The 23,874-nt window shown below is 33.8% G+C and overlaps 1 protein-coding gene across 2 annotated transcripts; it reads left to right on the forward strand.

Annotated features, from left to right (window-relative positions):
* The first annotated feature begins 9,760 nt into the window (after positions 1 to 9,760).
* LOC103853553 (transmembrane protein 120 homolog) lies at positions 9,761 to 12,893 on the forward strand. 2 transcript variants are annotated; one of them, XM_033284805.1, is made up of 9 exons: positions 9,761 to 10,190; positions 10,256 to 10,350; positions 10,441 to 10,545; positions 10,626 to 10,705; positions 11,555 to 11,645; positions 11,718 to 11,825; positions 11,920 to 12,006; positions 12,259 to 12,374; positions 12,470 to 12,893. In XM_033284805.1, exons 1-8 carry the CDS (start codon positions 9,926 to 9,928, stop codon positions 12,331 to 12,333), a joined length of 906 nt encoding a protein of 301 aa, XP_033140696.1. In that variant the 5' UTR covers positions 9,761 to 9,925; the 3' UTR covers positions 12,334 to 12,374; positions 12,470 to 12,893. The 2 variants fall into 2 exon arrangements, with proteins under 2 accessions (XP_033140696.1, XP_009128713.1); XM_009130465.3 differs by having other exon boundaries at positions 9,783 to 10,190; positions 12,259 to 12,327; positions 12,470 to 12,856.
* Positions 12,894 to 23,874: the final 10,981 nt, after the last annotated feature.

Consider the following 23,874-nt stretch of genomic DNA (forward strand, 5'->3'; position numbering starts at 1 on the left):
TTCCCATCCCTCTTGGAAGTTTAAAACCGTGAGGATGTATATGAAGCCTTCAAAAATCTACATATATGACAACAAATCCCAGGTTGGTATCTCCATTTTTGATAAATCTGCTATTCAATGCATCAGAATAAAATGTGTTGAAATCGTATATATTTTACAAAATATGTACATCACTTAATGTCTCTAAAATATTATGGCAAAACTAACATATTAGCATAACACACTAAATCTGTAGTATTTAATCTATATATTTTGTTTCTATAAACGAACAATTCTGAATCATATATAAACTTGCATACCAAGCCAAAAAAAATATAGACATCCCCTAAATTTAAGGATTGATTTTTTTTTAACGCTGATTTATTATGAGAAAAATTACATAGACGATTCGACAACCGACAATACTACCTGCCTTATGAAGATCTACGCTTAATTGCATCACATGAGCCGTCCTACGAAGACCTACGCCTGACCGGATTTACTTGCACCATGTTGAAGATTTCTTGTAAGCCTTTTTTCCACCGTTTGCATAATTGTTTAATAAGTCACTTTCTCCTGAAATTGAAACCTGGACCTCATGTAATGTGCAATCTGCAAGAAATTGCATAGCCTGAAATTTGAACCTCAGGCCTAGGTGTAGAAACTTTTAAACCTTAACTACTAGGCTATAGTGCTTTTACAAATTTAAGGATTGATTATGACTAACTATAAAACAAAATCATGCACTTGGAAAAAAGTATATAGTCAATAATACTACTGAAGAATGATTTACCATAAAAAAATTCACAAAATTTATATTTCACGAATATTGTGGACCTATAAATCAAGCGGTCAAATATGGTCTTATTTATTATTGAATTTTATAGTTCAATATGTTATTAATGATAAAAACCTGGACATGATTTTGGCTCCAGCTTCAAACTTAGTAAGCAAGTCCCTGCTCGAGCTAAAGACCTCAAAGTGCAAAGGATAAACACCAACACCAAGAAAACTTCCTCTCGGAAGTTATGACGTCTTTTTTTGTATGGAATATGCGGGGATTCAACATGCCGCGCAAACATCGGGAGGTTAGAAGATGGGTTCAGGCAGAGAAGTTTTATTTTGGGTGTTTTATGGAGACGAGGGTGCAACATGAGAAATATGGAGAGTGTATGGCTTCAGCACTACCGGAGTGGGCGTCCTTAGCTAATTATGACTATCATCCGCTGGGTCGTATTTGGTTTTTCTGGTCGGATAAGGTTATTGTCACCAAGCTGCATATGAGTGATCAGATCATCACTTGTGCAGTTCAAGTATTTGAGACGGGTGAGCAGATCATTTGTTCTGCAGTTTATGCGTCGAACTTTGAAGCAGAGAGAAGAAGATTGTGGGATGAGATAAGGGGAACTCAGGCTGCATATAGTCATCTGGATGTTCCTTGGATAGTAATGGGGGATTTTAACGTAGCTCTGGCTTCTAATGAGCACTCTAGAGGCTTCATAGCTTCTTTGCAGTTGGGTATGAGGTACTTTCAGGATCTCGTGGGGGACTGCAACTTAACTGATTTTGCGTATTCAGGAGCGCTGTTCACTTGGTGGAATAAGAGGGATGAGGACCCTTTAGGGAAAAAATTGGATCGAGCATTGGTCAATGCGGCTTGACTAAGGAGCTACCCCCAGTCAACTTCAAGCTTTGAGGCAGGAGGAATATCAGACCACGCCCGTTGTGTGGTTCATCTTACAGGGTCCACTAATGAAGCTAGGAAGCCTTTCCGGTTTTTCAACTATCTTACTGAGCACGCTGAATTTCTACCTGCAGTTAAGAGAGTCTGGGATTCAACTCAAGCAATTCATCACTCCCGGTCGGCTCTGAGCAGATTCCACGCTAAGTTGAAGATGCTGAAGTATGAGATGCGTATGATAAACAAAACGCATTATGGTGACTTGCCGGGAAGAACGAAGCAGGCCTTCACATAAATGTATTATTGTCAGAATCAGGCCTTACTGGATCCAAACCCGATAACATTTGCAGCAGCGGCTGCAGCCTCAGATAGATGGAACAAGCTTGCAAGTATTGAGGAAACGTTTTTCAGACAGAAGTCTTGTGTAAAGTTGTTGGGAGCAGGGGATCAGAATACGGTCTTCTTTCATCGAGCAGTTCAGACTAGGTCTTCTCGCAACACTATCAAGATCCTGGTTAATGAGGCTGGAGAAACTCTTACTAAGCTATCAGACATAAAAAAGGAGGCTGGTCAGCACTTTCAGCGATTTCTCCAAGTCCAAGATCAGGGTAATGAAGAAGATTCTTACCCCTTGCTACAGGACGTCTTGACATACAGATGTGATTTGGGTACTGCTGCTGGCCTTGTAGCCCCGGTTTCCGGAGAGGAGATCAAGTCTGCACTTCATGCCTTACCAAATGATAAGGTGTCTGGACCTGATGGATTCACGAAGGAGTTCTTTGTTGCTGCCTGGCCAATTGTTGGGGAGGAATTCATCATCTCTGTACAGTCCTTCTTCCTGTTTGGATTTTTGCCCACAGGAATCAATGCAACGATCCTATCCCTCATTCCCAAATCAGAGGAGGCGCGGACTATGAAGGACTACCGTCCAATAGCCTGTTACAACCTTCTTTATAAGGTCATCTCCAAAATACTAGCAAGGAGACTGAAAATGATATTTCCGGATGCAATTGAGCCAAACCAAACAGCGTTCATCAAAGGAAGGTTGTTGCTTGAAAACGTCCTCTTAGCTTCGGAGCTTGTCAATGGGTATCACAGAACTACGCTAAGCAACAGAGCAACAATAAAATTGGATATCTCCAAGGCATTTGATACTGTGAAGTGGTCGTTTATCACCGCAGTTCTGAAAGCTATGGGGTTGCCGATACAGTTCATTCATTGGATCAGGGTCTGTATATCTACGGCTTCGTTCTCAGTGTCTGTAAATGGAAGCCTAGAGGGTTTTTTCACCAGTGCTAGAGGAATACGACATGGCTGCTCTCTCTCACCCTACTTATATGTAATCCTGAACAATGTCCTTTTTAAATTGTTGAATAGGGCCGCTGAGGCTCAGCAATTTGGCTATCACCCGCAATGCCTCGAGGTGAAACTCACGCATCTTTGCTTCGCTGACGACATCATAGTGTTTACGGATGGTTCTGCTAACTCTCTGAAAGGAGTGCTGGAGGTTATGAAGCAGTTTGCAGATATCTCGGGCTTAGGTATCAATGTAGCAAAGTCTTCTATCTTCGCTACAGGGCAGAGCATAACCCCTCTGATGAACGAAGCTACGAGCACAGGAATTACAGTAGGCACATTACCGGTGAGGTATTTAGGAATGCCTCTAACCACCAAGGCATTAACAAGACCAGACTATGAGCCTCTGATAGACAAGGTCCGTGGAAGAATGCTGTCCTGGAGAAATAAATACCTATCTTATGCAGGCCGGCTTCAGTTAATCAAGTCTGTAATTGCTAGTATTGTCAATTTCTGGAGTCAAGCGTTTATTCTCCCCAAGGCTTGTCTAGATGAGATAAAGAGCATGTGTAGTGCGTTCTTGTGGTCAGGCTCTCCGAATCAGACGCACAAAGCTAAAGTCGCTTGGGAGGATTTGTGTTGTCCCAAAGAAGAAGGGGGCTTAGGGATAAGGAAGCTGCGCGACTCCGCTACTGTGTTTGCTATGAGTTTGATTTGGAGGCTCTTCTCTAACGCGAGTTCACTATGGGTTTCATGGATTCAACGTTACTTATTGAGACAAAATTCTTTTTGGGAGCTAAAAGAGGATGGAAAGGGATCGTGGATGTGGAGAAAACTCTTAAAACTTAGGGCGCAGGTCTACCAGTTCATCAGATATGAGGTATATGATGGTAAGACAGCGTTCTTTTGGTTTGATGACTGGCTGCAGCAAGGGAAACTTATCGACATAACTGGAGCAGCAGGCACTTATCATCTTGGCGTGGCTCGTACTGCTCGGGTGTGTGATGCAGTCACGCAGGAAGCTTGGAATATAAGAGGACAAAGAAGTATTTTTTCCATGATCTCTATGAACGAATTCTTAGTACTCCGGTCCCTCACCTCTCTCAGGGACAAGATGTTGTGCTGTGGAAACACTCAGATGGAGAATATAAACCTTATTTTTCATCGGCCAAGACTTGAGAGCAAATCAGAGAGAAAAGGAGCAATGTGTTTTGGAGCAAAGGCATTTGGTTTACTCAAGGAACTCCACGCTTCTCCTTCATTGTGTGGCTTGCAGTAAGGAACCGGTTGTCAATGGGCGATAGAATGAGAGCTTGGGGAATTCATCAGAGCTGTATGCTATGTGGAGAAAGAGATGAGACACGGGATCATGTGTTCTTTGCATGTCCTTACTCCTTCACTGTTTGGAATACATTGGTGAATCGGCTGAGTGGCCACAGAACTGACCCTGACTAGACAGCAACGCTGCAGTTTGTTTGTCGTAATAATCTGCACGTAGTGGACAAGACGCTACTGAAAATGGCATTCCAAAGTTGTATATACCATTTGTGGAAGGAGAGGAATGAGAGAAGACACGGCACTGGCTACGGTTCAGTGGAGCAATTGATCCGGATCATACATAAGGGGATTCGAAATCGGATCACTTCTCTGCGCTACAAAAAGGATCACAAGTTGATGGGACTGATGCAAAGATGGTTTGAAGTCACAGCTTAGTAGAAGGAAGACTTAACCAATTTTGTTACAGCATTGTAAAGTTTTATTTTAGGCTTTTTTAATCTTTGTAAATGCCTATTCATTCTACTTGATCAATAAATTTCACATTTCATCAAAAAAAAAATCTGGACAAATTTAATGTAATGGTTTGTGAATTTCCAAGAACTTTAAAGAACTACACTAAACATGATAGTTTGTATATGAAAAGTTTGATTTCTCACGACGTTGAACTATCAATATGTAGGTGATGAAGCTTTGAATTTGCTTTAGTGCTTTACAGACGAATGACACAACGATTTTTGATGGTGACAAAGCTTTGAATTAATATTTTGATTGCCCTATGACCAAGCTCTATATTGATAGTTTCACCGAGTGTCATACTGCTTTCATAATGGAAATAGAGAACAATGAAATTGATAAGTTATGTTAGTGACATATTTTGTGGTTTTCAATGGGGAGGTTGAATCCCATACTCAAATTTTGATCAACTTTTGTTTTAAAAGGTGTCACTTAAGGTAAATTAACATTTTAATTGAATGACAATTCATCAAGTTTTTTTGTAATTATTATAAACTTAAGTTACAATTTTTTTAATGTTTCTCTACTAATATATAGAGGATATTTGTTTAGCACAGTTCTTTTTTTTGTTGCTAAAGTATAAATTTCATTTTGAAGTAATGTCGATTTGATTACAAAAAAACCTTGAAACCACTTTATGCTCGAGAGCAGATTAGATTCAAAGAGCCGCTAAAAACGGTAAAAAGATCCAAATCATCACAATGAAATCTAAATTGTCCCGAGAGACAAATCTAGTGTTGGGATATATTGAAATACCATAAAATATCTGAATTTTCTCTGTATTATTTTTATTAACCTGTATAAAGAAACCTCTCGACTACAAATCATTAAATGTTTTAAAATCTGTATTATCATTTATACATTATTCAAAATTTATTTATAAACTTTATAACTAATTTATAAATTATTATACATTATTTTATCAATCTTACATTCGATTTATAAAACTTTATAAATATTTTAACACTCTAACAAATGATTAATACAGCTTCACGGTAATTTTATAAGTTTATAAAATTTCTGCTACTTGTTAGGATAAAATCATAGAAAGTTATTCGTGACACTATATAAACAAAAAAAGTAATAAATAAAAAATAATATATCAAATTTTATTTATTATTGATTAATAGGGAAAAATACAACGTATTGGTTCAGAAAAAAAATAACCCTGCATTATTTTTGAGAGAATGAGGAATTTTGATCTGAAGGTCGGAAATCGTGAAAATAAGAAAAGAAGATTGGCATCCTACTCTAAATAGGAAGATTGAATTTATGAAATTATCTTCGACACTACTTAAGAGTTAATATAACTAAAATATTTTAAATTATTTGATGTTTGACAATGAGAATATAAGACACATATTTTCTTATATCACTATTGCCAAATAGCAAATAGTTTAATAATTCTAAGTTATATTGAGTTTTAAGTAGTGTTGATAATAACTAATTTAGGATTTACAAATTAATTTTATAATAAAGTAGTGTATAAAGATTGATAAATTATTTTTAAAAGCTTATAAATTAATTTAAAACAATGCATAAGTGAAAATAAAAGTGTTAAAATGTTTTATGATTTCTAATGATAAAATTCATTGAATAGTTTTGAATCTGAAGAAACAATTCAATTAAATTTTCAACATTATTAACTTTTAATTTCTAAATCGTCAATGTATGTCATCTTCTGTCATAGTATTTAAAATTTGAAATTAGTTAAATATTTATTTTGTAAGATTTTTAGTTTAGAATTTTTTTTACGATTCATCTTTAGTCGAGAGTTTTTATTAGTTTAGTGACGCATTATCATATGTCATTTATTAAAATGCTTTTCAATCATTATATAAGAGATTCCTCTCAATATCTAAAACAAATGATGCTTTGCAATCACCATAAAAGAACATTTTATTTATATAAATAGATTTTACACTTAAAAGGAAAAGATAATAAACACAAGCCATACAAAAGGTACTCTGAATTGAACAAATGTCGTCTTTCTGATGGATTAAAGGCCACTTGTAATTCAGTAAAGCAACGTTATATACCATGATCCACATTTGTCATTCACTATATTACTAGTTGGCTGCTATTATTAACTCCACCGTTCTGTGGTACCTATTTTCTATAATTTAAATAGTTTGACCAAAAAATATGACAAAAAAAAAGAAAATTTGTTTGACCAAAATGTAAAACTAGTCCTCGGCATATTATGTGAAATCTAAAAATCAAACCAAACAAAAAAATCAAAATTAAAATTAGACCGAAATTTAGAAAAACTCGAGAAGTTCATATTTTTGTAAATCTAAAAGCTAAACTGAAATCAAATCAAGTACTTTTCGGTTTTCCAAGTTTTCAGAGTTTTTTTAGTTTTTGGTTATAAATTCAAACTAAACTCGATTCCACTTTAGGTTTTATGAAAAAATTAGAAACTCGACTCGAACTTGACATTACCTGAACCGATCTTATCCCTTTCAAAAATGTCCAGTTTTTAGACGGAGCTTAAATAATTCAATCCGAATAATCCAAAAATCAAATAATCTAAACTGACCTGAACTGACTGTTCTCAACTGGTGAAGATGATGTCTACACCAATAGAATAACCGGCGTTCACTACACACATGGAGGAGTTTCTGCGATGTAAGGAATCTTTTCATCCCTTTACTATTTACTATATTCTGATGGCACAAAACATAATGACGGATAAACTGACACGAAATATTAAAAAGAAGCCTTCTGCTATAAATTATTTTGACTCAATTCCTCCGAAGTGGCTCTTGGATCAGAAATCAACTTAGTTTCGTTTTAGCTTTTTGCTGTTAAAAAAAACCCGACCTGAACTAAGAAAACGAATGCTCATCATTTTGTAAAAATATTATTCCTTCATTTTAATAAGTACTTTTAAAAGATAAACCTGTGAAATAGTTTATGTATTTTTATAATTGATGCCAAAAAAAATGTATTTTTATAAATTAATGATTAATTATTAAATAAAAAATTACAATGCACTTATAGTCAAACTTTATTATGTTTTTAATATCTATAACACACACATTTTTTATTATTAAAAACAGAAAATGATAATTATATATGATTTAGTAGAAAGAAATATAGTAAGACTATATTAATTTCTTATAATTTTTAAATAAACTCAAGCAATAACAAAAATAATACTTGGAATCAAACAAATGCCGTCTTTACGATGGCAATTAAGCACCGTTATATATCAGGATCCAAATTTGACATTTAACGTCACTTGCATTTTCTGGTCCTATATCAATATATTAAAAGAGAAGGAATCTAAAAAAATCTACCTATAAAAATTGTTTAGACCCTTTCATTTAACTCATTATTTTTTGGTCTTAACTTAAATTTATACTAACAATATGTTGCCATATATTTCTCTAACAATAAATTTAGTCAATTCTTTTATTTATTTAAATCTCACTCCTAAATCCTAATCATTACTATTACTATATTTATCATTTTGATTTTTAATTGTAAAAGCATTGAAACTAATGATTTATATTATCACTTTTATCATATAATATATAATTTAAAGCAAGATAAATTACAAGACATATATATGTACATTCTAACTTCCTATTTCGTTTATAATAAAGTAATCATATCATATATAAACTTTTTCACTAAGATCTCATATCATATACTAAACTTTCAACTGTCTATAGTTTGATAATATTTTCATATTTAAAAATAATTTTTCTGAATATTCATGTTACCTTCACAAAAATGAAGAAATTCATTGGTTCTATTAAAGCTAACCCGACTTCACGATATCAGTATTGATTATTCAAGATTTTGAAAATTATTTGTTTAGATATTATATTTTTATATACTTTTCACTTAAAACGAATCAATACTATTAAAATGGAAAGAGTTTTAAAAAATCTAATATAAAAAACTTGTTAGAGTTATGTATAACTATTTATTATTTTTCTGATAATACATTAATCATTCTAAACATACAATATTTCAAATATTTTTAACAGATCTTAATATTATTTTTTATGATACCTTTACTCAGAAAAATATTTCATCAACCATGTTTTTGTACAATAACGTTAAAAATCTATATCAAAAGGTTGTTGGACCTGATATGGACGTAATGAGTCCACATCTGTTCGGATATTTAAGATCCTAAAAGAATTCGAAATATATAAAAAATCTGAAAAATATCCGAAACATGAAAAGTATTTGAAACTCCAAACAAATACCAAAAAAATTCAAATACCTAAAAATTTAAAATCTTATTCAAAATCTGATACGATGAACTGAAAAAGACCCAAAATTTTATCTAAATACCCAAAAAAACTTTAGTTTGAAAAATTTACATGAAATCAAAACTCTAATCTGAACCAAAAACTTAAAAATAATATCCATAATACCGGAAACATATTCAAAATATCCAAATATACCTAATAAACACATATTTATGATCGGGTCTAGAGTAGGACCCCGAACTCAAACAAAGACATACGGTTCAAAAAAAAACACAATATGTTATCTTTTTTGGACCTGAACTAAACCTATAATTTTGGTCGGTTCGGTTTGTTTTTTTGATCCGGATATAATTCTCATGTCGAAAAAAACTTACGTAAAAATGTACATATAAAATCTCAAATAAACTAATTTGTAGATTATATAGCTGTTAAAAATTATGTTTTTCGATATAATAAAACTTTGTAATATAATATAATCCAACAACTCCGCGCTTTCCAAGCGCGGGTCAAAATCTAGTTTCTATAGTTAAAGTAGGTTGACCAAACAAATAAAAATAATATTAACTACAATTAAAATAAAAGTAAAAGAATGAAATAAATAAGAGATTGTTTATTTTAAAATTTTAATTATTATCTGTCTAGTTTGTTTATCAGTGATTGGAATATATTTAGATATAATTTTTTTTTAGAAATGTTAAAAATTAAAATTAAAATTATTTGTTTACTATTAAAATATTTAATAAAAAATAGATAAGAGTAATAAAAAAAAAATATAAAAACAAAACTTAAAATAGGATATTGAAAAGAGAAAAGAAAGAAAGAAAAGGTGTGGGTGAGAGAGCAAGCGTGATACTATTTTCGTGAATTCCTAAATGCAAACATTTTGTCGAGAAGAAGAGAAGAAGACCTCTCCAAATATCAATCAACCGATCTCACTCAATCGATGGAAGTTGAAGAAGAAGTTAAACGAATGGTGGAGGAGGTGAAGGAGCTCCATGACTCGGCCGCTTCCTTCATCTCTTCTTCTTCCCATCAAGAGCTTACCCTTCGTCAAAAAGCCTCCTCCGTTGACGCATCCCTCCGCCGCCTCCACTCCACTCTCGCCTCCGACAAGAGTCTCGATCCCAAGCTCGAGGAGGATCTGCACCGGGCTAGATGCATGCTCGCTGATGGAGATCTCTCTTCCTTTCTCCCATCCAAACCCCAAGGTTTCCATTCAAATTCTCCAATTTCGATTTGGGGGTTAGCTCCTGACCCGTTTTGATTGAAGCAGGACGGTTTGTTAGAATGTTTCTGGGGCCGGTGAATGTTCGAGCCTCGCGTAAAGACATTCAGCTCAAAGTCAAAGAAGAGTACAATAGCTACAGAGTTAGTTAGTTAGTGTGTTTTGTCCCTTGCATGTGGCGGCTATGTTGATTTCTTCTCAACCTTACTGTTTTGTTTCTATCTATGGAGCAGGACAAGACTGCGCTTCTCTTTCTGTTCTTTCCTGCAGCACTCATGATTCTCAGATCTTTTTACTGGGATGGATGTTTGCCTGCCTTTCCTGTTCAGCTCTACGAGGTCTTAATATTATCTGTTTTGCCTTTTCTAACCGATGACTTCTTAATTAATGTTTTTTTTTTCTTTTTAAATCAAATCAGGCTTGGCTCTTGTTCCTCTATGCTGGGTTGGCTATGCGAGAGAACGTATTAAGAGCCAACGGGAGCGATATCCGTCCATGGTACTACTACTCTTATGCTCACTCCATTATGGTCTCTTCAGTAATGTGTATCTCAGAGTAATATTGTCATACTAACTATACGTTGAACTTGGGTCTTATGTGTAGTTAGTTCAATGGAAGTCATAGAAAATAACTTTTAAGTCTAGAACATTTTGTTTGTAAGAATGTTTGCATGCAACATGTGGACCTTAGGTTCTATATTCACTATACGCATCTAAGTTCCTTCTGTTTTTTTTTGTGCCGTCCTCTCTACCTTGCTTATATATCATCTATGCTGCTGCTGATTCATCTCATTATTCTAAGGCTTATCTTAGTGCGCAAATATCCATTTTGAATCTCATTTAAGATGGCTGTGTTGACCTTTATAAGAATTATTCGTAACTGTCTGTCGGGTTCTGTTTATTGGTAGCTCCTCAGAGTGCACTGAATCTATTGTTGAATCAGTGATATCATAGTTAGCGTAAATAACAGGATTATCAGTTTGAAATACAGTGTATTGTCTCATCATGTGCCTTGTCGAACATGTTGTTACTTGATACTCTCCTCCAAAGGGTCTCTTTTATTTGGTATATATGCGTAGATATTTTTTGGTGAAGCGGTAGCCTATATTGTTTTGCTTAGTAAAAACTAGAGCTCTATATTATTTCATGTGTAAAAAGAGAGAGAGAGAGAGAGAGAGAGAGGGAGAAAGAGCTTTAGCTTCGATGGAATCCTCTTTGGGTGGGGGTTTAATATGTTATTACTTAGAGAATCTCTTTACTTTTATTGATGTGTTTCGTTTGGCTTAGCAAAATAGTCACATGGGTTGAGGGTGACTTCAACTCTGAACCTGATATGTTTTTTTTGCAGGTGGCTATATCATCACTACTGTGCCATGGGGATGGCCCTTGTCAGCCTCACATGGGAAATCAAAGGGCAACCAAACTGTGTCCAGAAACAGGTACTGCTTAGAGTTATTTCCTTATTATGCAAACTAAAAGTAAATCTCAGGACTGAGGTTAATCATCTACAGAGAGGAGTTCATCTCTTCCTGCAATGGGCTATGATGCAAGGTGTTGCCATGCTTCTGCAAAACAGATACCAACGCCAGAGATTATACACTCGCATAGCACTGGGAAAGGTGGCTTATTATCTGCACTTTTTTCCTCAGTCTAAAAATCGTATCCGCTTTTGGAAAGTAACTCTAGTATTTGTGTTGAGAATGTTTTTTCCAGGCTAAGAGGATGGATGTTGTATGGGGAGAAACGGCCGGAGTTGATGGACAGTTATGGCTGTTATGTCCTATACTCTTCATTTTACAGGTCATCAGGAAAAACCCGTTGGAGATTATAAATACCATGTTGTCCTACGTTGATTTTTATAAGTCAAATATCCCTTTCTTAGACATTTCATATATTAACTAGTTTTCATTACTTTTGGCTTTTAACAATAGAACTCTGTTCTTTCCACACCAATCCAAAAGAAACTTCGTGCAGTTTATGCTAGGGATCTTAAGAGTTTTTTTTGTTTAGCCTATTGGGCTTGACATGTTTATTAATTTTGGCAATAAGCAGGGGTTTCAAGCATACGTTGGAGTACTGTTGCTAAGGGCAGCATTAACCGGAGTTGTTGCTGAATGGCAGGTTTAATTTCTACTCTTCTGGCAACATTAGTGCATTATTTACCACTGGTACTTTTTCCACGGCACTCTGGTATAAGCCGACGAGGACGTGAATGAAAGTAACAGATATGTTGAGAACTTTGTCAATGGTTGTCATATTTCAGGTGATGGTTTGTGGCATTCTTCTGGTAGTGATGGCTGTGGGAAACTTCATAAACACAGTAGAGACATTGATGGCAAAGTCGAGGGTTAAGGCAAAGATGAAGAAAAGTAAAAGCAGAGCGGAGCTTAATCACACTTCATAGTTCTCAACTCTGGGCTCTCTCGTCTCTTTCTCGCATTTCATAAATTTTGTTTTTTTTTTCAATGCCACGAAACTCATCCTGGGATTCTGAAAACTATGAACATCCTTTTCTCTGTATATGGAAGTGGCAGCTGATATTTTGATGGTTTTGTCTTTTATTTGTATAATTTTTAACTTATACTTTATAGGCTTCTCTGCAAGTGTCAGGTGATTGTGATGAAATAGACAGAGCCGGCCTTTTTTTTTTGGCTCATGAAACATCAGTGGGATTGGGAATACGGTAACTCACACATGGTTTGATACTTATGTTTGGCTTTCTTGTCTATCTTTAGTAGTTCGTATGAGTGGGCGTAGAAACCGACCAAGAAGTTTAAGTTTTCGTTTGAGCAGATTGGAGACGTTGAGTTAGGTGTTTTGATTCCGAGTCTGTTTTGTCGGATTTGAATCTGCTTTCTCAGGCTTCATCAAGTCTCTTATGATATAAAGCTATGACTAGATTAAGACCCGCGTCTTGCGCATGATGAATATTATATATAAATTATTTTTAAGTATTATATATTTTTTTACATATTATGAAATAATAAATATATATTGAATAATTAAAAATTTAGTAACTATTACGTATATAACTAAATTGGTACAAATACTTAAATAAATTTTGTTTATCTAGACAAACATTTTTTTCTATTTTATATGTTATAAATTAAGTTTAAATGATATTAACATATATATATAGTACATTTTTAATATTTACATTGGTTAAAAAATATTTTATACTCATATTATTTTTGATCTTTTGTATTTTTTATAACAAAAATTTTAAATCAATGATAACAATAAAAAATTTATGGGATGTTTAATAGGTTTAGTAATTTATAATTTTAAAAACATTCAATGCAAAGTTTAAAATCTAAATATTAAGTTGTCAATAATTGTTCAAAATGTTTATCAAAAAATTTCAAATAAAATTCGAAATTAAAATACTTATGTATTTTATATGGTATATAATTTATTTTAAAAAAATATTAATATGCATATATATAATATTTATTAAATGAGACTTCCTACTTATGTAATTTCGTAATCATTTGTATCTTGTTATAACATAAATTTTAAACCATGAATCACAAAAATTTCATTGTGAGATTTTTAACAACTTTAGTCATTTATATTCGTTTTTTTCAATTCAAAATATAACATATACCAAAAAATCTAAATTTTTATTATATAGTTAATGTGGTTGTTTAATTTATTTTAAAATGAATTAAAAATGATAGAGAATATACTGATTTTTTATCAAATCTTTATTTTTCAAAATCATTAATTATCATATATACTTTAGCCACATTAGGTAATTCCGCGATTTTTATTTAAGAAAACAATGAAGAACATTTATGATTAATTTATGGTTAGTTTAATAAAAAACTTATTATATATTTATATGGACCAACATATTTTTCTAAGGATTCTAATAATAATTGTGGTGATGACATGTGGCTACAAAAATATGTTGTAATGTTTCTCTTTTAATATATAGGGTATATGGTGAATTTTTGAATGTTTTTCATGTGTGCTAAATGGAACTTATATTACAACCACTCAAAACAAAGGTGAAGAAAATCAAACTACCCCTAGAAGGATAGGAAGTTCTTTTTTTTATAGATACGCTGGCAGTGGTTAATATAGAACACTAAAAGGTTTTGATTAGTAATGGGCAAAAAAAACCAGAACCGTAACCGAACCGGAACCAAACCAAATTATTCAAAACCGAAACCGAATCGAAACCCTCAAATGCCCGAATGGTTCCTATATTTCTATACCCGAATAATCAAACTGGAACCGGAACCGAACCGAGAACCGAAAGGATACCCGAATATCCGAAAAATGAGTTTTAGCTTTTTGATATAAGGTAAAATGTCATCAACCTCACACGAACTCGGGTTTGTCAAGAAGAGTGAAAACATTGTTATACCACCAGAGCGCATTATCTTTTATGTACTCTCTTATATTATACACACACACATATATATATATATATATATATATATATATATATATGGTATTTCTATATTAAAATACAATAAATACTTATAAAACAACACTTTAGTGACTTGACCGCCGGTCAAATTCACGATTATATAAGTGTTTAACCATTAAACCACTTAAATTAACATGTTAACTAATGTATTTTGTATATATATATATATATATAAATAGATTTGATTCATATATTAAACGGGTACCCAAAACCGAACCAAAACCAAAATGAAACCGAACTGAAACCTAACCGAAACCGAACTAAAATTTCATAAGTACCTATTGGGTATAAGAGTGATTTATCCAATATTCCCGGAACTGAATGGTTGAACAGAATACCCGAATGCCCATGGCTAGTTTTGATGGATTGAAGTGGGCGAGAAATATAAGGAACAACTGTTCTCCTTTACAGGCGGATCACACATTTATTTGGGTAATGCAATGCATGAAAAATCTACGACAATTCTATGTGATGTTTGCGACAAATTGTTTTAATTTGGTGAAGATAGTTTATGAACCAGGAGAATGGTCTGCTTTTGCATCTTATCTCGAAGAAATACAACGGATCAAAGAAAGTTTCTCAACTTTTGCAATCACATATGTATCCCAGAATCAAAACACAAGGGCATATAGTTTAGCACGCGGTGCTCACAATCAACCGACCCAATTTGTCTTCATAGACACGGAGTCCCTTCTTTGGTTTACAGAGTCTTAATTGAGTCTATTTATGCTGATAATAAAATAAGAAGAAGATGGAACTGCATTTATTATCTTCTTTACCTCAAGTCGATAAGTATTATCTAGTCGATTATGGTTATCCAAATAAATAAAATTTTACAATTTGACTCCTTATAGATCTTCATAGATTGTGACGGTTGGACATCATATCTTCCAATTTGAAATAGGTCCTCTTTCTAGAAACAAACAAAATTTATTAAATCGGTATGAAGCATCTTTGACTTTTGTTATTGAGAGGACATTCAAAGTTTTAATTTTTTTTTTGTGAGTTCCCAGTGTACAATATATATGTTCAGAAAAGAATGGTAACAACAATAAAATCACATAATTTTATTAGAATGGTACCTCTAGTTTTACCTTTTTTGTTTTAGATCTTTAATTTACATTCTTTGTATTTTGACATTCAGTTAAATATGATAATCTGATATATTAATTTACCTAATGTATGATATGTATGTTGAGAAAAAATGGTACCAGCAACAATAAAATCACATAATTTAATCAGAATGGTACCTCAAGTTTTATCTTCTTCTTTTTTTTTTTGTTTTAGATCTTTAATTTACATTCTTTATATTTTGACATTCAGTTAAATATGATAATTTGATATATTAATTTGATTAGATGAATTTGTACTTGATCTGTATTTGTTCGGGATGATATGTATTACTATTTGTTTGATATGCATCAATTTACGAACCTCTTTATCTAAGTTACAGATACATCATATATCACTAAAGAAACAATTACATCCAGAGTCAGTTTTCATCTTTTAATATCATAATAGGACACATTATGCTACTCAGACACTTTGTCCAAGCTTTCAACACAAAGGGAAACATGAACTTCCAATTTTACCCTTCTTCCTCTCAGCAATTAAGAAAAAAAAACATATGTTTTCTCTACGTTACTCAGAAAGAAAACCACACCTCTTCTACTCATCGGCCGCCAACCACTACTCCCACTTCTCCTCTTCCGTCTTCTGTTCCTCCTCCTCCTCCTCAGCCGTATTCTCCAGCACCTATTACTCCTCCTGAATCCCTTACTCGAAACTCTCCAACTTCAATCTCAGAACCACCGTCGAATCCGTTGAGAAGCAGCGGAGGAAGATCTCCTCGGACTCCATCTTCGTCGTCTCCTTCTTCAGATGGGTTATCAACAGGGGTTGTGTTTTGTAAAGCCATCTGAGGAGTCATTTTCTTGTGATAGTGACTCTGGTTTGTCTTCCTTGTAAGAAGAATCGAAGAAGATGCTTACTATGCTCCTCCCCACCTCTTCCGAATTCCAAAGGTATTAGCTTGTTAGAGAATTGAAATTTTTTTTGAAATTAATCTTAATTTGTTATAAAGTTTCAATTTTTTTTTGCAATGTTTTTGCACTGGTGCTTGAATCTGGAGACACTAAGTCTCATACCTCTGTACTTTCTAACAGTTTCAACAATAGTCAAATGCTATCCTACTTCTTTTAAAAAGTATAATAATGCTACGGAAGCGTATGAATTTGCTTACTGGTTTTCTGGAGTTCAGTTTTGGATATAAATTGTTGCATGTTATTAGAGGATTGTTGTTTGGCATATTTTGATGTTATCGAATTGTATTACATTGCTGGTGACCTCCCTGTTGTGATATTGTGTCCAGTATTTCTCTAGCAGATGTTGGGATTATGATGTACGACCTTATCACAGTAGTTTGAGTAGTATGTTTATGTTACAACAGCTACATCAATTCCTCTGAATTATCTCTTAAGCTTAATAGCGTTTAATGAAGAAAGCAACATATACATGGTAATAAAGAAGAGTGCAATATAAGCCTCCATCTTCACCATCACACAAGCCTCCACCTCCACCACCGCTTTTCATGAGCAGCAGCGGAACTACTATGATCGTCCAGTTGACCAAAAAGAAAGAAAGTAGAAACCTGCAACAAAAATGTATTGTATGTATATACACCAAAAAAAATATAGTTTTGTACATGTGTACACCAACAAAAACAATTGTACATAATAATGATTGTACACATGTACAAACATATACCTTGAGAATATGAATGGATATTTCTGGTCGCTAAGATAGTAGTGTAAACTTCAAAGTGATATAAATGGCATAGGAGTTTTTTGTTTGTAAGAGCAGTTTTAATCAACTGGTGTCACCACGAAATCTCATGTCTCGGTTGTTGAATGTAGTTCACATTGTTTGAGCGGAGAGAGTTACAAGGTAACACCCTTACCGAATATTATACTTGTGAATGAATATTAGTGACTACACCAATGTGTAGCAGTTTGACTTATGAATTAGTTACGAATCACCAATATTTTCTTAACTGATCAAGTGCAAGCTCTCAATTGATGTTGCTGTTTTTTACTCCTTAAAACTCTGTAAAGATAAAATTTTATTTAAATAAAGGGTTGAATATTTTGAAGCCATTACTCGTGTTTATGTTGAGAAAGGATCGAGCAAAGTATCAAGTACTGCGTAGTTGGTAGGTTATCACATATTATCAAAGTCTTAATGTTTGTTTCTTTATGAAAACATAGCCATATTAACAAATTAAAATAGACAATGGGTTATGGATACTAACTGATATGAATATACACATCCATATAGATATCCACTTGTGTACGGGTTATTATGGACATGTGTTTGTAAATAAAAAGAGAAATCTTTATAAAGATGAAAATATATTGTGTCCACATGTACAGTCCACACACAATCCACATGTACATCTTCGAAACTCTATCCACATGTACACAAGATTACATATATCTACGTGTACACCAAGTAAACCTTGAAATCTAGAGCAAGAAGCATCAGGTATGTTTTAAATATAAAATCATGTGCTCGTATTGAATCAAATTTTGATATCATTCTCCAACCACTGCTTAACATCTCAACACAAGCAACATATCCCGTTGTTATCGGATTCTTAAGAAACGACCTCATTTTGTTTCTTGGAACCTTTGTTCTTGAGTTATCTTTTGATCTTCTTACAGACACATTTCACCTCCGTAAAGCAATTAAATGTTCAAATACCAAAAAAAATATAAAAACTAGTTAATCAAGAACCTTCGATCTTATTTGCCTCCAAAAGTGGTTTACATCTCACCTCTGTTAATATGTTGCTCCACTTAAATTACAGAAATTTTGGGAACAACATTCAAAGGGACAAAAAGTTCACCTCTTTCTTCATATCACTCTTCCTCTTGACACAACAGAAGATAAAATCCTCGATTTAGTGCTCCGTCTTCCGCCAAAGTGGAGATTTACGGCGAGGTTATGGTATTTTTGACAGCCACTGGTGAGTCTTCACCATCGAAAATGATTTTCCCCAATTTTTGATAGATTAGAGTTTCATCTGAATTCAAAGGATTCATTACTACATCGAAACGAACCACTTAAGATTGTGGTAAATACGAGGTTGGGAAGTATTGATTTTCAGACAATGGAGGCACACTGGGAGGAGTTTCCTCCGATTAAAAATATTTTGATGGGTAAAGGGTTAGCTATTCTTTGTCGGGAGAGAAATTAGAGAAATGAAGTTGTAACAAAAAAAAGAAGAAGTTGATACTAAGAGTAGTCTGGTTATTCCACTCTGAAAAACTATCCTAATAGTTGAAAATGTTTTCAAGTGTAATATAAACTCATAAAGTGACCTTCAGTGTTATAATCTCATCACTAAATTATATGAGTAGACTGTCGGTGATTGGTTGGTGCTTGGTAGTAGTATATGTGGGGGAGGGGACTGAATTTACAGTGGCATCTTTTACGTTTGTCTTGGAAGAAAGAAAGGGACAGAGAATCTAACATTCGGATTTGACGACAATATTTATTAATGGAAGAGCCAAAATTGTATTCTTTTTAAAGAGAAAGAAAAAGAAGAAAAGTATTGGGACAATGATTCTTAGACTATTCGCTGTGATCACCGCATGTGTAATAAATTAGTATTTATAAATACATATGAGATCATCGACTGCACATACATGAACCCATGCTTCTATGCAAACGACTCGGTTGTTGATTTGGTGGGACATTTTTTTTTCCTTGCTTTCTATTCTTTTTATTGCATATCTACTAATAATAGCAATTTTAATTAATTATAAAATTTACGTGCTATTATAAAAATCTCAATTTTTGTTAAAAAATTGTATTTATTCATTAAAGTATATTTTGATTAAATGTTGTCTGTTAAACAAGTTGCCCTCTTCTACGACAACGACAAGTAGTGTTTGTCGATCGACGGTTGATTCTGAATATCATCTTTGGCTGTACTATGAACAACTACGAGTTTCTCCTATCTTTATTTCCAAAATACTTCAAAATCATCACATTACTCCAAAAAATACTTAAATCTGTAAATACTCTAAAAAGAATCCAAAAGACAATAAATACTTGAGATTGATCTGTGCATCCGCGTAGGTATTGGTTATTTCATTTTTATACATTGATATTTGTTTTTCATCATTAGTGTCATATATTTTAGATGTGTCGTAATATAATTAATTGTATTCATAAGACCTGGACCGAATCGCGTAATATAGTTATTTTTGGTACAAATATCCGTACCCGTTGCAGATACATTTGTTATTTAGATATTTTTAGGTTCCTATACATCAGAACCGAACTCATCCAGACACAGAAGAACCCAACTAAAAACCCACATATAAATTTAAAATATTCAAGTAGGACCTAATTTCAAAAAAAACAAAAAAAGATAACTGAAAGGAAAAACCCGTACCTAAATGGAAAGCCAATGGTTATGCCTAAATGATTTTATAAACTAATAAAAATGACTCTTTCTATGTGTTTGACTAAATTAAGTGAAACATAAAGATTTTTTCTATTTAGTAAAACAATTATATGGAGTGAAAAATTACGTGACTACATATTTGGATATATATTTTTTTAACCGATTGAAACTAAAATAATTTTTTAGTAAAGTAAACTAAACCGAACGTTTAACTATATGAAAAACCCAATTATTTTAATTTTTTGATTTTATAATTGGCACAAAATTAATATTAAAAACTAATATATAAAAATCTGCACTATTATTATTATGGTAATATAATTAACGATGTTATGTATTGTTAAGCTAATTTAATTAATGAAATTGTTAAACTGAGTGAAATATGGAAATATAATTAATTTAATTATATTAATGAAATTACTAAAAGGAAAATATACTTCTTTTTATATTGCTATCTATGTTTCCAAACAATTCTCATTTATACTGATATTCATGTTTCCAAACAATTCCAATGTGTACTTCATTTCTAATAATATATATATATTCTAAAACACTTAGGAGATGATTGGTTGTGACTGTAGATGCTCTGGACAGCCAAAATTTAGTCTAGAGCTATATATGTCAACCAATCGAGCTTTTCTTTATTTATAAAACTTACAGCAAAAATTCTCTGCAAAATCAAAATATGGCTGTATAGAGCTTTATATTCAGAGCAAAAAATTAGTGGTTTCGAAAGTTACAACAATGAAAGTTACAACAAATAAATCTACATATTAAATTATACAGCAAAAAATATAAAGCTACAACGCTTACCAATAATCCCCTTATATACCATGGGTAAAACCTGGTAAAATCCATGGTATATCATAGTAGAAGTTAACGTCATCAGAAATCTAAACATGGAGTTCGATGTCACCTCCCAGGCAAGAGTGCCTCCGATTGTAAGTGGATTCTCTTTAGAAGAGGCATCAGATGACTGTCAAATTCTGGGTAAGTATACGCAACTACAACTGAGCAATGCTTTTGCATTTGTAACATCTAAATTATCCGTTACCTTTTGAAGAGGCATCTAAGTGGATTGCCTTTAAAAGAGGCATCAGATGACTGTCAAATTCTGGGTAAGTATACGCAACTACAACTGAGCAATACTTTTGAATTTGTAACATCTAAATTATCCTTTACATTATATGTTATCAATTAAATTATTAATGAACCGACAAAACATCATATTGTGAAATATTTTAACATCTGCAGAAGGTGCACACATGTTTTCCAAGGATCAGCTATATGTTGGACAGGTGTTTCCAAGAAAGGAGGCTTTCAAATTTCATATGACTCTGTACGCCATATCCAACAAGTTAAGATACTTAGTGAAGAAGTTGGAGCCGAGAAAAATACTGCTCGAGTGTGTAGAAGGAGCAAGCTGCGGGTGGAGGGTGTATGCCACTAAGATTGGAGGATTTCCAAAGTTTGAGATAAATACAATGGAGAACGTGCACACCTGCTCAGTTGATGATCGTTGGGCATTCCAGAGCCATGCAACTTCAACCGTTATTGGAGATATGATGGGGCACAAATATGGGACATGAGGTGGAAGAGGTCAAAGACCATGGACACTTGGGGTGATCATGAGAAATGACCATAAAGTTCCAATCTCGTATTGGAAGGCTTGGAGGTCAAGAGAGTCGGCTATTGACCAAGGTGTGGGAAGCGCTGAGACAGCATACCTGTCGTTACCATCATACTTAGAGCAGGTTGCTAATGAAAACCCGTGGTCTATAATAGCATTTGAAACAGTCCCACACCAGATTGAGCGTAGAGCTTTAAATATTTGTTTCTCGCATTTGGTGCGAGTATCAAGGGATTCCCTTACATGAGAAAGGTTGTTATTATAGACGGAACACACCTCAAGGGGAAGTTCGCAGGATGCCTCCTCACCATATATTCCCAATAGGATTTGGGATTGTAGACAGAAAGAATGACCAGTCTTGGATTTGTTTTTCCGACAAGCTTATGAGTGTCGTTCCGGACTCTGAAGAATTGGTTTTCGTCTCTGATCGCCACACTGTGATTTACTCTGGCATAAAATGGGTAAGTAATGAGAACTACGCCATTATCTAATGTCTTAACATGATAAATATAGATGACAATCATATTGTGATACAATTGTATTATGGTAAATAAAACTATTAGTCGCTAAGTTATAACATATCATAAACATGATCGCTTGGACTATACACATTCACTTAGCTTCAATATCGAATGTATTACTGTTTATAATATTGAAATTGACAATGGTTATCTGGCAGGTGTACCAAAGACACATCACTGTGCGTGCCTGATGTACAAAGAAACGTTCAAACCATCTTCAAGAAGAATTGCCTGATTTACCTGATAGCAAAGGCTTACCGGTTGGAAGACTTCTACATTCACTTCAACGAGATTAAGGTTATTGAGATTGTCTGTGCATATTACTTGATGAGGATTGGGTTTGAGCACTGAGCTAGCTCGCAATTCTGAGGAGCACGATACAACATAATTACTAGCAACCTAGATGAGTATCTGAACTCCGCACTTTCTAGCGCCATGGAGTATCCAATAATGGCACTGATCGAGTACATTCGGACCATGCTAATGAGATGGTTTTATACTAAGTGTGCTGCTGCGGCAGTATTGGGTTTGAGCACTGAGCTAGGTCCCAATTCTCAGGAGCAGGATACAACATAATGACTAGAAACCTAGCTGAGTTTCTCGACTCCGCTCGTTCTAGAGCCAGGGAGTATCCAATAATGGCACTGATCGAGTACATTCGAATCATGCTAATGAGATGGTTTTATACTAGGCGTGCTGCAGAAGCAACAAATGTTAACTGATCTCACTCAAATTACCCTAAGGAGTAAATTACTCTCTCAAATAAGATGTTCAATTATTGTACTTAGGGATCAAATCCACAAGGAGCTAGGGAACCTAATAAATCTAATCAGAGTGATTAAGCTTGGTTGATTATGTTTAAACGTAAATAGCAAGTTGTGAGCAATGTAGTTGCTCGGTTGGTTTGATTGGGTGTTTGACACTTAAATGAAATAACTAGACTTAGGGTTTCTATTCAGGTAATCATGATTATAATTCTACAGATGCTTAAGAGTTGTATGCATGATATTATAGAGCTCAATCACTTGAAAACAAACCGATCGGCGTTCGCTTTCTAGGTTTGTCAATTTACCAGATCTAATGGTCTCAGCAGTAGGTCAGACCAATTAGAAAGTGTCGATCGATGATTCTAGAGGAATATTGATCGATACACCTTTTGTACTGTAGATCCATTATTCTATTGGAATATCGATCGACACGCTCTTAGTCAAGCTTTACGCGCAGGTTGAATAATTTTCACTAGACTTACTAGATCAGCTTTCGACTTAATCTAACAATCCTAGCTCAATTAGCACGGATTCAGGATGAGATTCAAGTGTTAACTTGTGCCTACAATTCCTAGGTCAAGGTTCTAGTTAGCTAAGGTAGAAACATACATTAATGACAATCCTATTGATGAATATCACAACTAGCAATCTATAGTTGGGGTTAATCCCTCATAACCTATTTGAACCCTAATCCTAACGGTAGAACTACTCAGACATAGCTAAACAATTCATAGAAATAATAAGGTATAAAAACTGCATAGATATAGAATAGATAATAATGGAGTTCCAATCACAAATCTCTTTGGATCTTCTCTCCAAATCTACTAAATCCT

The sequence above is a fragment of the Brassica rapa genome, chromosome A02 (assembly GCF_000309985.2).
Source record: "Brassica rapa cultivar Chiifu-401-42 chromosome A02, CAAS_Brap_v3.01, whole genome shotgun sequence".
In the NCBI taxonomy this organism is placed as follows: Eukaryota; Viridiplantae; Streptophyta; class Magnoliopsida; order Brassicales; family Brassicaceae; genus Brassica; species Brassica rapa.